The sequence below is a fragment of the Arachis ipaensis genome, chromosome B8 (genome assembly GCF_059453495.1).
Source record: "Arachis ipaensis isolate K30076 ecotype BB chromosome B8, ASM5945349v1, whole genome shotgun sequence".
In the NCBI taxonomy this organism is placed as follows: domain Eukaryota; kingdom Viridiplantae; phylum Streptophyta; class Magnoliopsida; order Fabales; family Fabaceae; genus Arachis; species Arachis ipaensis.
In genome coordinates, this window is record NC_142443.1 from 116382897 (window position 1) to 116399234 (window position 16338).

The window sequence follows — 16338 nt, forward strand, 5'->3', positions numbered from 1 at the left end:
TAAAATTTCTGAACTTAAAACAAAACTCAGAACAACAATAATTCTTAATCACTTTAATACATAAATGATAGAGGATGAATGTCGGTTAAGAAATGACCAAAGGATTTTCAAATTCAATGTCGCAAAGTATAGTCCCACCCGACAAATTATCCTCAAGTCAAAGTTTACAAGAATGTCACAACAATCAAATCAATAATCGGGAGTAGAATCCCAGGTCTTCTTCCCTAGGACTTGTAACATGATGCACATTATTGGTTAGGAATTTTGGGGGAGGGGAGGTTTGGGTTGCTTACAGAAGAAGTAAAATGACAAGTATATCAAAGCAACAACCAACTAACAATTAAATTGAAATAACTAGAAATATCAATCAAGCATTGCCTAACTAACAAGTATGCATCAAGATAACTACAACTAAAAGCATATATGAATAAGAGATATGAAATTAAAATGAGACAACTAGGACTTCAAAGCTAGTAAAACTGAATGACAATCAATCAATATAAACGTCTTGGCTAGGGGAGAGAATTGGAATTCCTATCATCATTGTCATCATTAATTGTGATGGAACGTGTCTATTGCTTCCACTTAGTTATCCTTTAACAAATGAAGGACAGTAAAGTAAATACAATTAACTTGAGTTCACAAGTCCTAGTCAACTCCCAATGAAATACTAGATTTAGTGAAGTTCAAGCTAACTAGCAATCTTCAATTACCAATCCACATTAGGATTTGACAATTCAAGAGTTTTCAATACAAAACCCCAAAGCCAAGAGTAGAAATCTACTCCATAATCATAAGATGCATTTTCACAAACACCTTGTGTGCACTAAAATAAGAATTATAAAATTGAGAAATAAATCCAAATCAAAGCTACCCACTAACAATAATTGCTAATAATAAACTAAAAACACCAATGAACATGAAAGAAAACTCAATGCTTTAATAGAAATTAATTCCAACAAGATCCAAATTCAAAACTCAAAATTACTAAAGTTGTAAGAGTGCTAAGTAAAATTAAAGAGTAGAAACTACAATCAAAGCAACAAGGATTGAAATTAACAAGGATCTAATCCAAGGATTCAAGTAAAAATGAACAACGAACACTAAAACCTAGAGAGAAGTGGAAGTTTCTCTCTCTAGAATTCAAAACTATGTAAAAACTAGACTAATGGCATGTATGTCCCATCCTCCTTCACTCCCAGCCTCTAATCTGCAGAAAGGGCTTGAACTAGGCTAGAAAAAGCTCTGAAATCGCCCCCAGCGTGTTCACTTTAGTGAAGCATGTGCCCCTTGTCACGTGTACGCATCAGTCACGCGTACGCATCGATACCAGCTTCTCCATTCTCCTATTTCTTGTGTTCCTTCCACTTTTGCATGCTTCCTTTCCATCCTCTAATCCATTCCTACCCTATAAACCCTGAAATCACTTAACACACGCATCACGGCATCGAATGACAATAAGAGAGGATTAAGAATTAGCATTTTTAAGGTCAAAGAAGCATGTTTCGAACCATAACGCACAATTAGGAAGAAATCTTAAAAACATGCAATTTATATGAATAAGTGTGACAAGAGTTGACAAAATTCACTCAATTCAATCCAAAATAAACTATAAAATTATGGTTTATCAATCTCCCTACACTTACACATTAGCATGTCTTCATGCTAAGCTCAAAAAACTACAAAGGGGTGAAGGGGGATGGTACGACTTATGAAATGCGACCTATCTACATGAATGCAACTATATGCAAAATGCTTCTACCTACTTGGTTAAAAATGAATCGATCTCTAAGAACATATATGAACACGTAGGGCTAAGATAGTATGATGATTTATGAATTTCACCAATTCAAATATCAACATGAAGTATAAATAAACTTGCAAGACAAAAGCTCGTGAAAGCAAGGAACAAGGGATTGAGCATTGAACCCTCACCGAAAGTGTTTACGCTCTAATCTCTCTAGTGTTTGAGGGTCGATTCTCTCAATTCTCTACTAATCTTGCTTTCTAAGGCTTACTCTTCTTCTACCAATCGACATATATTCAATGTATGGATACACATCTCAAGAGGTCTTTTCAAGGGTTGTAATAGGGTTAGGGTCAAGGTAGGATTGTCTTTGGTCAAGTGGACTAGAATGTGGATCCCTGATTAACCTAAACTTCTCACCCAACCTAAAACAATCAATGTAATCAAAATGCAAGCCTAATTACCCACTAACTATCTTTTCTACATATTCATGCATCCCAATTTTAAACACAATTTATATGCATTGCTATCACTATTTATCTTGGGGCATTTTGTCCCCTTTTTACTGCTTTCTTTTTCTTTTTCTCTTTTTCTTCTTTTTTTTTCGTTTTATTTTATTTTTCTTCTTCTTTTTTTTATATGTATATGATAGAGAATATATATATATATATATACACAAGATATTACTGCATATGATCAAAGTATTGAATGCATGAATATGCGCCCAAAATTTTTTTCACATTTTAACAAAAAAGTATAAAATACCCAATTTCTAAACCAAATATTCCCAAACCCAATTTTTCTACACTTAAATTATGCATACTCTTACTAGAATAAGCTAACCAAGGATTCAAATTAAGGATGTTCATTGTTTTTCGCTTAGAGTTAGTGATGTGTTAAAATAAAGAACAAATAGGGTTAAATAGGCTCAACATTAGTTTGCAAAGGATGATGAACGGGTAAAGCCATTTGGGTATGTGAGCTTTAGTGAAACAAAGGCTTCAATCACATAAATGTATTCATACATTGAATAATGGACATATAGAATCAAGCAAGACAAAGATCATAATCTTAGAGAGAACAACACACACCAAAACAAAATATTGGTTGATAAGATGCAACCAATCAAATAGGCTCAAAATCTCACTAGGCTTGTGTGTTCTAGCTCTAAAATCATGTTCTAAAATTAATTCCTTCAAACAAGTTCAACAATGATCCAGAATCACCACTTCCAATGGCCATAGGATGGCAGGACAGGGGCGCCTCCATGTCCATCTCTTGATTGCTTTCTTTGCCATGATCCAAAGTGGACTCCAGAATGTCGGGTTCCTCCATAGGCAGGTTGGCACAATCAATGAGCTTCTTCAATTAGTCATAGAGGCGCTTGTTGCCGGTCTACTTTCTTAGTAAGCTCAATCAATAATTGGTGGATGAATTGTTGTAGTGCATGTGGTGATGCGGATGGTGGAGTGGATGTTGATGGAGCATCTAAGGATGGGACATCATCCCGGCTCTTGGTCGGCACTTGAGGCACAATCCACTTTCCATGTGGAACAAACTCATCGTCCATCGGGATTCTTCTTTTTACATCATTGGCCTCATGCGCAATGCCAACGACAGATACTAACTCTGAAACCAAGGCAGAAAATGGGATGTTACCAACTCTCTGAACCCGGCCCATAGCTCATTAGAGGAGTGTTGGGATGTTGAGTGGCTTCTCTGTCAAAATACACCAGACAAGCACGGCTATATCCCCAATGATGGTTGACTAATGAGTGCTTGGCATTACATAATGGGACATGATTTGCTGCCACACTCTAGCCTCCATAGTCAATGCGTGCACTGAGATGCACTTGGGTCTAACTTTGCTTTGCCCATAGATCCATGTGCTTCTGGGCTCAGCAATGACCTTAAGGACCGGATCCCAGTCAAAAGTATATCCCTTGCGGTCAATTTTTGCTTCTTGAAAAGCATCTAACCCATCTGGCCTTGGTGGAATGCCAAGTACTTGATGAAGAGCGGCCTCCGATATCAGAACTTGCTTTCGACGCAAATAGATTGAGTCAAGGGTCGGCGTATGATAATTAGCATAAAATTCATTCACCAAAGACAAGTTGACTTTAATCACATCCCGGTTCAAGAAACCCCAACGTCGCCTCTTAATGTGATCCTCCACAAATTGAAATAAGTGTTCCGGAATAAGGAGGAGATGCTCACGGTGGAGACTCCGATCAAGAATCTTAGGGTACATCCGCTTACAATAGCGACTGGCGAATCTTGCGGGAACTTCCTTCTCCGACTCATCAATGTGGCTAGCCATTTTCAATCGCTTAAAAAGAGGCGGATTGATGGATGGCTTGGGAGCTCACACTTTAGTGGGTGTCTTTCTAGAGGCTTTTTCCTTTTCTTTTGTAGTTCTCATCCTAAAAACGAGGGAAAAGAAGAAATATTTATTCTAGAGAGAAAGACACTGAAAGCAAGAGAATGCAAGCTAGAAATAATGCCTACTAAAAGTAAAGTGTCTCAAATACATGGTAGCTAAAACATGTAAGTGAGAGATTAACTAAAGCATTGAAGCATATCACTAGCACTTGATGCAGTAATGCACAAGGAATACAAGTGTTATGAAAAAGTAGCAAAGATTTGCAAGAATAAAGCCAAAATTGAGGCAAAGTTTCATTGATTCTTTTTCACAAACACTTGGTGTGCATAGTAAGAATCAACAAGAAACTTGACAAACCAAGTATGTGGCACCATCAAAATGAACAGCAAACACCATATCATGATCAAACAAGACAAAACAAAGTAAGAGGCACCAAAATAATCCATTAAATTCACAAAAATTGAATGTGGGAATCCAACACCAATGTCATAATAACAACCTAAGAAATAAAGAAAGATGAACTAACTTCAAATAACAAAATTAAATTGTACTTACCAAAAACAAAGATAATCAAGTACCACAAGCAAAAGAAGATTATAAAGCAAGAGAAGTTGAGGAGTAAAACCTTGACAAGAAGGAGAAGAAGAAAGGGAAATGGAAGTGAGAAAAGGGAGATGTGAGAGAAGGTGAGACCGCTGGAGGTTGGTGGTCCGCCGGACTGGAGAGGGGGAAGAAATGTAATGAGAAGAAGTAATAAGAAGAAAGAAAGAAAAGAAGAAAGAGGAAGAAAAGAAAAGAGACACGGCAGCGCGCGCTTGTAAGTTGAATCCATAAAGTTACGCGAGTGCGTCATCCACAGGTAAGCGTGGGAAGCAGAAAATGAGGGTGGCGCGTACGCGTGGGGCTAATCGTGCCTTCCACACAGTACCCGCATGGTCGCGGCACAACTCTCTGTCCGGACCATGCAGTCGCAAAGCCCCAGCACGACAAAAGCATGATTCAGGAATTTTGAGACGACACGTACGCGTGAGGAGCGATGTGTGCTTCGCAGCCCACCAGCACGGTCCTGACATGTAACACCCTGTTACCCTAAGCCTTACCTCGTGCCGTAAAGCGAAAGATAACAAAGTGTCACGACCGTTCTAAGGCTCATATATATATATATATAAAAAGAAATAGTATTACTAGAAGCTCGATGAAGGAATAAAAGCTCAAATTGTATAAAGCGGAATTACGAAGCGCGAAGCGTTCACACACGATAACTAAACACATAGGAACGGACAAAACAAGACATAATATATATATATATAACCTTATAGATAGCTCCAGGATACACAAGGTACCAATTAAAATAAACAAGATGCACTACAAGAAAAAGTAATATTTGTAACAAAAAAATTATTACAAAAAATCAGAATTTTGAAACAAATGGATTTTTTAACAAAAAAATGGGTCGTTGCAGTATGTCCCATTACAAAAAGTTTTTGTAACAAAAAAAGGAACTGTTACAATTCAAAATAATATTTTGTAACAAATTTTTCTAATACAAAAAACCAAAAGTCATTACAAAAGTGATAACAATATTTGACCTTAAAATGTTTTTCGTAACAATTTAAATTTTTGTGTCATAATATTTTGTTATAAAATACTACTTACTTTTGTAACATTTTTTATTCTTAGTTACAAAAATAAAAAGTTCATTTTAAAACATTTAATTAAATAATTGATACATCAATTAATTTTTTAGACACGCTAACTTAACATTTATATAATATATAATCATATAGATAATTAGAATATCTTACATGTCATTAAGATTCTTTTACAATAAAATAAGTTCTAGAAATTCAACTAAACACAACTTTTTCCTAACATAAAATTGTATCATATCGGATTTATAATTCTTGACTCTTCTAGCATATTTCAGTCAAGTTGGTATCAATTTTGTACCCCTACAAATATGAACAATGAAAACCAAAATTAAAAAATAACACATAACACTATCTTCATCAGAGTAAAAATTAAGTTAGAACTTACAAGTTAAAATTAACTAATTATTTAAGAATCTATTCTTAAAAGTTTAAAACTAGCCAATCAAGAATGTAAATTTTCAAGAATTAACAATTCAATATATAAACTCGGGCTAATTAATCATAATTCAATTCATTAAATTTACATAAGTATCAATTGTCAAACAATCACTATCAATTGTCAATTCATTAAATCATAATTCAAATGAATGCAGCTTCACCAAGTAGGTTCTCCCTGTAAACAGGATCTTGGCTCCACAACACCTCAAACAGTTGGGTTGAATCATCACAGGCTATGTTTGGCACTCAATTAACATGCTTTAACAACAACTTAAAAAATAATAAATGCAGAAAGGCTCAGAAATATAACAGCTTCATCAATCATAATATTTTCAGAAGTAGAATTGGCATTTGAAGATGAATTATTATCCTCATAGCTAACCAGAAATACATCAAGCAGAAAACCCAAAATCAAATGTTTATTAAATCAGAACTCAACATTTGGATAAAAGATTGATTGCCAAAGAAGTCATTACTTACAGTATTTTATTAACTTCCTTCAGAATATCGACTACAACTGCATGCATGTCCTCCCTACTAGGTTCCTTCTTGGATTTCTTACTACCTTTTCCTTTTCCTAACAATAGCATTGGAATAGAATAATTTGAGATGAAAAATTTACAAATAGACACATACTTGTAAAATACAGAACCATGCTGTGTAACTTGATACGAATTTATATCAAGGGTGTGTTTATCAGGATGGTAAAAAATGGGGAGGCAAATTTCATGTGAGCTCTGTAATTGTCAACATTTATCTCATCCATGAAAACTCGTGTCCCATTTTTTCCCCCAACCAAACACCTGAGAAGGGAAGTTTCCAAAAACAGTTTGACAAGACTACTTAATCAAAGTTAACAAGTTCTAAAACTATTTCAAGCAAACAATAGAATGCTAACAGAAATAGAGCAAGCACTACAGATAACATCATATGTAAATTGGGAAAAATACAATCAACTCACCTTGATCATTCACTGAAGTTTTTGATGGCTTCTCTATTTGTTTTTTTGCATGCAGCCTTTCCCTTAGTATCTGACTTTTCACTAGAGGTTTTCTGCTTCTTGGATGCCAAAAGCACTATCCTAATGAATAAGCAAGCCACAACCCAAATCCTCTAGATATACACGGAAGAGAAAAATAAACAAAATTGGTCTATTATGAACAAAAATAAAAATCCAAATGGAAAGCTAAGATTATCATTTGCTTTCATAATTGACAAAATGCAGAAACTTAACAAGAAAGCTAAGTATCTCCAATTATCTCAAGGAAAAATAAGTGCCAAAACCAGCAAACCAACTCAGCAGAAACTGTCAATAGTTAGAAAGCAACTTGGTTGAGCTACTGCATTCACAATCATACCAAGTTGAAACACAAAGCTACTAGCTCGTATGATGAAAAAGTTAAGATCTTATAAAATTCATTTTCAGGTGTTGACTACATAATATGGATCTTACGAGACAAATAACATGCTATGTTATCATAGAGAATAGTCTTATATATGTTACCTCTGCATCCTTAACAATTGGTGCTTGTAGCCCATTAATGACTTCTTTTGCATCATATATCACTCTCGATGAGGTTGAGTAAAGGGCATGAACCCGGCCATCCTGAAGAAGCATTATCCAGAAGTACCATTAGTATCTCAAAAAATTCTAAACACACAAATGCTTAACAGAATAAGTTTTATTTAATTTAGATTCAGTCAAATTTTGCAGGCTAAGCTGGAAGATAGCACATAGCTAGAAATCAATACTTAAGTAAAGAAAGTGATGAATTAAGGAAATCATTGACGATATTAACTTGATTAACATTGTGAATAAACTTGATTATTGCTTCACTATTTTCTCCTCTATTTGACAATTGTTTCAATTAACTTTTTCATCAACATTACAGTGCAATTCAGTCTGGTAAGTCAGCATCGAAAGGGATTTAAATTTTAAAATATAATCTAGTTTTACACAAGCAGTCATTTACTAATTAACATGATCTTTCTCATTGAAACTTCAAGCTAACTTAAAAATATAATAAATATCCATGAAAAGAAAAAGATAATAAATTAAGCAACCAATATCTTACAGCATATAATAATGTGGGGCCTTACACACCAACACATGATAAGCTACAGATCGAAAGCCAGATGGAGCTTAACTAGCACAAAATATGAGTTTACCTGAGAGCCAAAGAAGGCTTCATAAGGTAATAGTAAGTGGACAGTGTTTGATGCATCACATAGTTGCTGGTATAGTTCGATGATCTAGAGAGATAAATTACAGCAATAACCAATGGCAAGAGAAACTTGATATTAAAATGGGAAAGGAAGGGTTATCGGGATTTACACACTCAAAGGCTACTTCCCCCTGCTGGCGCAGAGACGGCATCACGGCTTTGGAGACAGCGGCTGGGTGACGGCGGAGCCTCGGCGACAACGGTCTCATCCTTCGCGGTGCGGTTTCTCTGTCATGGTGTCTCCTCTCTCAACAGTGCTCTCCCTGCACGGCAAGACGGCGGCGAAACAGGAAGCTCCTTGCATGCGGCAGTCCGGCGGCTTGAACAGCGACAATGGTGGCTGGGCGCGACGACGACTCCTCTGACAGCGGGCTCGTGGTAGGCACGACGCTCTCTCTCTCTCTCCTTGGCCCTTGCCCGACGGCGCCTCTATCCTCTGGGTGTGTCACGACGGCGTGGTGGCAGTGATGCCCGCCGGCGTCGTCCTCCCCTCTTTTTCCCTCTCCTTCTCTTCTTCCTCTTTCTCCTGTTTCTGTTTCCCTTTCTCTTTCTTTCTTTTTTTTCTGCTGAGCAAATGTTTTGGGAATGGGGAGGGCTGTCGGCTAGGTTAATGGGGTGGAGTAAGTGTGAGTTATATTAGGGTTAAGGTTTAGATAAATTAAGTATTTTTAATAAAAATAAAGGTAGTATAATAATTGAAAATTAATTTTAATTTAATAATAATCATATAAAGATATTATTTAACTATAAATTTTTAAAATATTTTTAAATAAATATACTAATTTTAAGAATTACAGAAAATTAAATTAATTATTCTTAAAATACTATTTTATTATTAATTTACAAATTATTTTTAAATAAACACTAATTAAGATAAAATTGGAGATAATCAAGTGAATCTTTTTATTTATAAAAGTTAAAGTATTGAATTTAAAAATTTTAAATATTTAAATCAAATCATATAAAATTTTTATATTTTTTTAAATTACTAAAACTTTAAATTATAAATAAGAAAATACTCCATTTAATATAAAAATCTCTAAAAATTCATTTTGAATAAATATAATAAATTATAAATAATTTATTATTTAATTTTTAAATATTTTTAAAAACAAAGTATTATTAATTTGACTTAAATATTTTTAGTAAAATAAATTTTTGAATATAAAATCTTAAATAAATATAATAAATCATAAATAACTCATTATGTTAATTTTCAAAAATTCGAAGTCTTACATTTAATATGTTGAAACAAAATTTTTTACTAGTTACAAAAATTCTTTGAATTTTGTGACAAATAAATAACTTGTTACAAAAATATTGTATCTTGTGACAAATTAATTTTTGTTACAAAATATTTAGAACTTTTGAGATAAATAGATATTTTGTTACAAAATATTTTAAATTTTTGTAACAATATAATCTTTTATTGCAAAATATTATAACATTTTGCAACAAAACAACAATCCGATATGAAAGCCAACATAATTTGTAACAAAAGGAATCACGTTACAAAATATTGAAATGTTTTGTAACAAATTTTTTTGTTGTTACAAAATATTCTTATTTTGTAACAATAACTAATTATTGTTACAAATGCTCTATTTTCTTGTAGTGAAGTATATATATATATATATAAGTATGATATACCAAGAGAGGGCTAGTCACGGCCTGCGGAGTTTAGGCCGGCTAGTCAAACTGAATACAACAGAGTTTTAAAGTTTAAAACAGCAACAACCTATCTCTCAAAGATTTTTAGAAATAAAGCTTCTAAGGCAACAAAGTTAAATATAAAAAAGGTGAGAGAATAACTACAACAAAAGTAAAGTGAAATAAAACATAAGGAAGATCATACTCCGCTCTGTCACTATACCCGCAAACTCACCGTGGTGGGTTGCGACTTGCATCTGAAAAACAAAACAACAACATATCGTATGAGAACCAGAGGTTCTTTGTTTGGTAACAGTGCCCAATATATAAAATGTAAGGTTCCTGGACGCCAAAGGCAATCCTAGAACTTCACATCGATATAGATATTCAAGCTTAACATAAATAAATAACTTAAACCATAAACAGTAAACAGGGTTATCTAAACTTAGGGAATTTTTAACTAATACCAATCATATCTTGTATCCCACAGCCCTCGCCAACCTACCCTCCACGAGATCCCACCGCCGCCGCCTACCTAACCTCCTCAGCACCAGACAATCACAAGTATAACAAGTAATTCAAGAAACAAGTAGACATATTATACATTTAGGCAAACTGCGAGTAATCAAAGCAAACAAGCACATAAGAGATGCATATGATGAATTCCTGTCCTATTGGATGTGATATCACATCGGTTATAGTGCCAAACCCGACACAAAATCCGGATGGCAACTCCTGGATTAGTCTATCTGTTGCGCATACTCAGGAGGAATGATTCCTAGGAATGAGTGCCCTACCACCTTCTCCATTCAGAGAAAAACGTTCCGAGGGAGAGTGCCTTACAACCTTCCTCTGGATGCCGTATGATTTCGTGGGTTAGTGCCCTACCACCTTGCAACCAGAGAGAAAACGCATACTCAGGAGGAATAATTTCGAGGGATGAGTGCCCTACCACCTTCTCCATAAGAGAAAAACGTGAGTGGGAAGCGCAGCTTCAACCCTCACATCCGAACATAGGCGGGAGACTACCACAATCCCTACGACAACACCGCTACCTCGACAAGCAGGAGACTGCCACAGTCCTTGCCTGAGGAGCATAGCGACTTAACAGTCTCAACATAAAACAATATATCAGTGGTTTTCAAAAATCATTTCAGTACTCAGTAAAGTCATCTTTCAACTTTGAGACCTAAACTCGTCTCAACCACCATCAATCTATAATTTTACAACTCATCACATTAATCATCATTACAGTACTCCGCCCTCTCATTCAACTAATCCATCCTCAATACTCCAGAAGCCTACGTCTCTGTCTTCAAAATTCATATAGAATTTCAATAAAATAAGTCACTAACTCATCTTTAACAATATTAGAACCTAATCACTAGATAGTACTCTTAAACAGCATTTGGAGGAAGTTTGGAAAGTTAGAGAACTCTTAAAAATAAAGAAAAATCATTTTTTCAGCAAAACAGGGTGTATGCGTACGCATGCCAAATGTATGCGTACGCATACTTAAAATTTTTCCCATCTCGCATACGCATACATAAGTTTGCGTACGCATAGGTGCCAAACAGAATGGCACGCTCGTCTATGGGTGGTTCGCGTACGCATACGCCTCCAGAATTGTAAAATTTTGTAAAGTTGCAGAAATCAGTTTTTAACACAAAACTTTAAACGTTCATAACTTCCTCTACAAAAATTCATTATCATCAAACTTTATATCAATTTAAAGACCTTTAAATGAACTTTAATTTAAGACAAATTTCAACCAATTTCAAAAACAAAGGCTCAAATTATGCTCTGTCAAAGTTCACCAAAAATCAAGTTTTACACAAAAACATCAAAGTTTTCAAATTTCCAAATTCCATAACCAAAACATACCCAAACATCATAAAACACTACCACACACTATATCCTATCATTCCATTGTACTTCCATCACTTCCACACGTAATTCACTAAACCTTTCCACCATAACTCAACACAACATCCATAATTCCTAACTCAAGATCTCAATCATCAACAATTTGCACAATTTACTCATCATAAACATCATTCATCGTATTTCATTATAAATCCTCATAATTATCATTATTTAATCTCAATCTCCATAATCAACACCATTCACTAACAACACCATCATAATTCATCAATCACCATGAACATAAATAACATCAATACCCATTATATTATCATCATTATTCATATATCACACATTCCAACACTCAATATCATACTTCTCATCATCAAACATAAATTCACATATAATTAATCATATGCAACCATTATTCAATCCTATCTTAGGGCCAACTAGCCTAAGTGTCCAGAAACATTACATATTACATAAAGAAAACCGAAATCATACATTAGCCGATTCCCAAAATACACCAAACACCAAAACAAAACCACCAAACTCGATCCAAAAGCCTCAAACCAACTCCAACAAATACCAAAACTCAATCTAACATTATACAACATACCAACATCAAACTTAGGGTTTACAAAAATAACTAAAGACAAGGGTTTAGTGAGACCTTACCTTATCCAATGAGATTAAAGGCAAAACCCAATAATATTCCAATGCTAGATCACCCCTAAACAAACAAAATCACAAAATCCACTCAAAAACCTAATGTAAAAATGTGAAATTACTTAGGGCAGAAATCTGGAGCAGGAGACACGAGTTCTTACCAGAAAAGCTTAATTAGAAATGATGGGCTCGGCAAGAGTTTCGCATGGTCGTAAACGGCTCGTCAATCGGAGCTCCGTAGCTCAAGTTATGGCCAAATGAAGGAGGAGATGAATAGTAAAATCTCATTCTCTTTTCCTCTCTTCGTTTCAGCGCCTCCTTCTTTGTTTCTAGGGAAGATGAGCTAAATTCTCATTAATAGAGCATATATATGTTGGGTCTTGGGCTCGGTTTGGGCCCGGTTCAATTCGTTAGCATTTTTAGCCCGTTTGGCCCACTTTGAGCCAAAACCTTTAAGATTAGCGCCCGGTTTTCGATTCTAAATTATTTTTGTCCTTTCAAAACAATAAATTCAATCTTCAAAATCTTATTTTTCTCAAAATACGCGGTAAAGGACAAACTAGAGCCGGTACTGCCGCTTAAGCACCAGTACGCATTTTTACAAAAATTTTCCACAAAAGATACACTTTTCCACTCAAAAAATCCATTGAATTCAAATTTCACCTTTATATTTAAAAAGAATACTTTTATATTTTTGAACCTATTCCGGGCGGTTAAAGTTATTATTTTATTAAAGCATTTATTCCGGTTCTTACATGGCACAACTCTCTGTCCAAGCCGTGCTGTAGCACAGTCTCAGCACGATCAAATCACAGGAGGTCACGCGTACGCGTGACAAGCATTGATGCCAGTAGCACCCTAGTCACATGGTCCTGGCACAACTCACTGTCCAGACTATGCGGCAGCATAGTTCACGCATGAGCAAAAATCATGGTCCATCCGTACATGTGGGTCACGTGTACGCATGACATGAGCAACAAAGATATCACAATTTTTGCATCTATTCAAGCAAAATGGAACAAAGACACCTAGAATTTCAAGGCAACAACCAAAATGACCAAAATACACAAACTACCATAAATGAAAACTTCATGAAACAACCATCATTCAGACATATCTAATCAAACCCAATAAACTCATATCCTATCTAATCAAACATATCTAATTAAAGAGATGAAAACAAGGTGAAAGAATTATAAACAAGGAAGATCATACTATGGTGGGGTGTCTCCCACCTAGCACTTTTCTTTAACGTCCTTAAGTTGGACGGTCAATGGCTCAATTCTCTTCCTTGGGAGGATCCTCCAAGAGGAAGATCTCCAATTCTTTGTTGTTCTTGTCCTTCACACCATGGTACAATTTGAGCCGGTGGCCATTCACCTTGAAGAAAGTAGGGCTTGAGGGATGGCTCAAGTGGATTACGCCATATGGTTCAACCTTTTCTACCACATAGGGACCATCCCATCTCGACCTCAATTTATCCGGCATTAACCTCAATCTTGAATTATAGAGAAGCACTTGATCTCCAACCCTAAATTCTCTTCTTTTGATATTTTGGTCATGTACCGCCTTCACATTTTCTTTGTAGATTCTTGAATTCTCATATGCCTCCAACCGTATGCATTCTAACTCCTCCAATTGCAATTTTCTTTCAATTTTGGCATTCTCCAACCCCGAATTACATCCGTTAACAGCCCAATACGCCTTATGCTCAACTTCCACCGGAAGGTGACATGCCTTTTCGTAGACCAACCGGAATGGACTCATGCCGATTTGGTGTCTTATAAACCATCCGGTAGGTCCATAGTACATCTCCGAGCCTAGAGCTCCAATCCCTCTGATGGGGTTTCACCATCTTCTCTAAAATTCTCTTGATTTTCCGGTTGGAAACCTCCGCTTGGCCATTGCTTTAGGGATGATAAGACATAGCTACCTTATGGATAATGCCATATCTCTTCATCAAAGTTTCTATCCCCTTGTTGCAAAAGTGTGAGCCTTGATCGCTCACGATTGCTTGTGGTGATCCAAAATGGTAAATAAGATGATTTCTTACAAAGGAGACAACAGTATTAGTATCATCGGTACAGATTGGAATTGCTTCCACCCATTTAGAGACATAATCAACCGCTAACAAAATGTAGAAAAAATCATTAGAGTTTGGAAATGGACCCATAAATTCAACCCCCCAAACAAAAAAAATTTCACAGAACAACATAAGTTGTTGGGGCATTTCATTCCTCTTGGATATATTTCCAAATCTTTGGCATTGGTGGCAAGAATTACAAAATGAGGTTGCATCTTTGAATAGGCTAGGCCACCAAAATCCATAGTCTAACACTTTTCTTGATGTCCTTTGAGGACCAAAGTGCCCACCACGTTCGGAAGAGTGGCACGCTTCTAAGATAGACCAGAATTCCGTTTGAGGTACACACCTTCTAATTACTTGGTCGGCACCACATTTCCACAAATAAGGATCATCCCATATATAATACTTGGACTCGCTTTTAAGCTTGTCCCTTTGGTGCTTAGAAAAGTGTGGAGGAAAGGTATGGCCTACCAAGTAATTGGCAATAGATGCAAACCAAGGAGTGACTTCCGAGATTGCTTGCAAGGAATCTAAGGGAAAAGCATCATTGATAGGGGTAGAATCACATGGCAAATGTTCAAAGCGGCTCAAGTGGTCTGCCACTAAATTTTGTGATCCACTCCTATCATTGATCTCTAAATCAAATTCTTGCACGAGTAATATCCATCGGATCAATCTCAACTTATAATCTTTCTTTGCCAACAAATATTTCATTGCCGCATGATCTGAATATACTACCACCTTGAACCAAGTAAATAGGCCCAGAATTTATCCAAGGTGAAAACAATCGCCAGCAATTCTTTTTTGGTGGTAGTATAATTGGATTGGAAACCATCTACAGTCTTAGAGGCATAAGATATAACGTAAGGATCCTTACCATCGCGTTGTGCAAGCGTGTCTCCCACGGCATGGTTAGATGCATCACACATGGTCTCAAATGGGCTATTCCAATTTGGCCCTCTCACTATTGGAGCTTTGGTCAAAGCTTCCTTTAATGTATCAAATGCTTCCATGCATACCTCATTGAAATCAAATTCTATATCTTTTTGGAGCAAACGGGAAAGAGGCAAAGCCTCCTTACTAAAGTCCTTTATGAACTGTTGGTAAAAACCTGCGTGACCAAGAAAAGCACGGACTTCCCTCCCAGAAGGGGGGTAAGGTAATCCAAAAACAACTTTAACTTTTTCAGGATCCACAAAGATACCATCACTAGAAATGATGTGGCCTAGCACAATACCTTGTTTAACCATAAAATGACACTTTTCAAAATTGAGAACAAGGTTTGAGCTAGCACATCTTTCTAGTACTTTGGCCAAACTACCCAAGAAATCATCAAACGGATCTCCATAAACACTAAGTCATCCATAAAAATTTCCATGCAATGTTCAAAAAATCAGAAAAGATGCTAGTCATGCACATTTGGAACGTCGCAGATACATTACATAAGCCAAAAGGCATCCTCTTGTAAGCATATGTTCCAAAGGGACATGTAAAAGTAGTCTTTTCTTGATTTTTCAGAGCTATATGAATTTGGAAATAACCAGTATAGCCATCTAGGAAACAATAATGTGATTTACCTGACAACCGGTCAAGCATTTGATTAATAAATAGAAGTGGGTAGTGGT

General features: G+C 35.8%; 1 protein-coding gene and 2 non-coding genes across 3 annotated transcripts; all 3 read right to left on the bottom strand.

Annotated features, from left to right (window-relative positions):
* Positions 1–6343: 6343 nt before the first annotated feature.
* LOC148549359 (small nucleolar RNA Z278) lies at positions 6344–6454 on the bottom strand. The gene has a single exon (XR_015898596.1). It is a non-coding gene; the product is annotated as a small nucleolar RNA Z278 (small nucleolar RNA).
* A 56-nt stretch (positions 6455–6510) lies between these two features.
* Positions 6511–6603, bottom strand: LOC148549360 (small nucleolar RNA Z223). The gene has a single exon (XR_015897455.1). It is a non-coding gene; the product is annotated as a small nucleolar RNA Z223 (small nucleolar RNA).
* Positions 6604–13905: 7302 nt separating this feature from the next.
* Positions 13906–14394, bottom strand: LOC107611365 (uncharacterized). Its single transcript, XM_016313301.1, has one exon. It carries the CDS (start codon positions 14392–14394, stop codon positions 13906–13908), a length of 489 nt encoding a protein of 162 aa, XP_016168787.1.
* Between the last annotated feature and the right edge of the window lie 1944 nt (positions 14395–16338).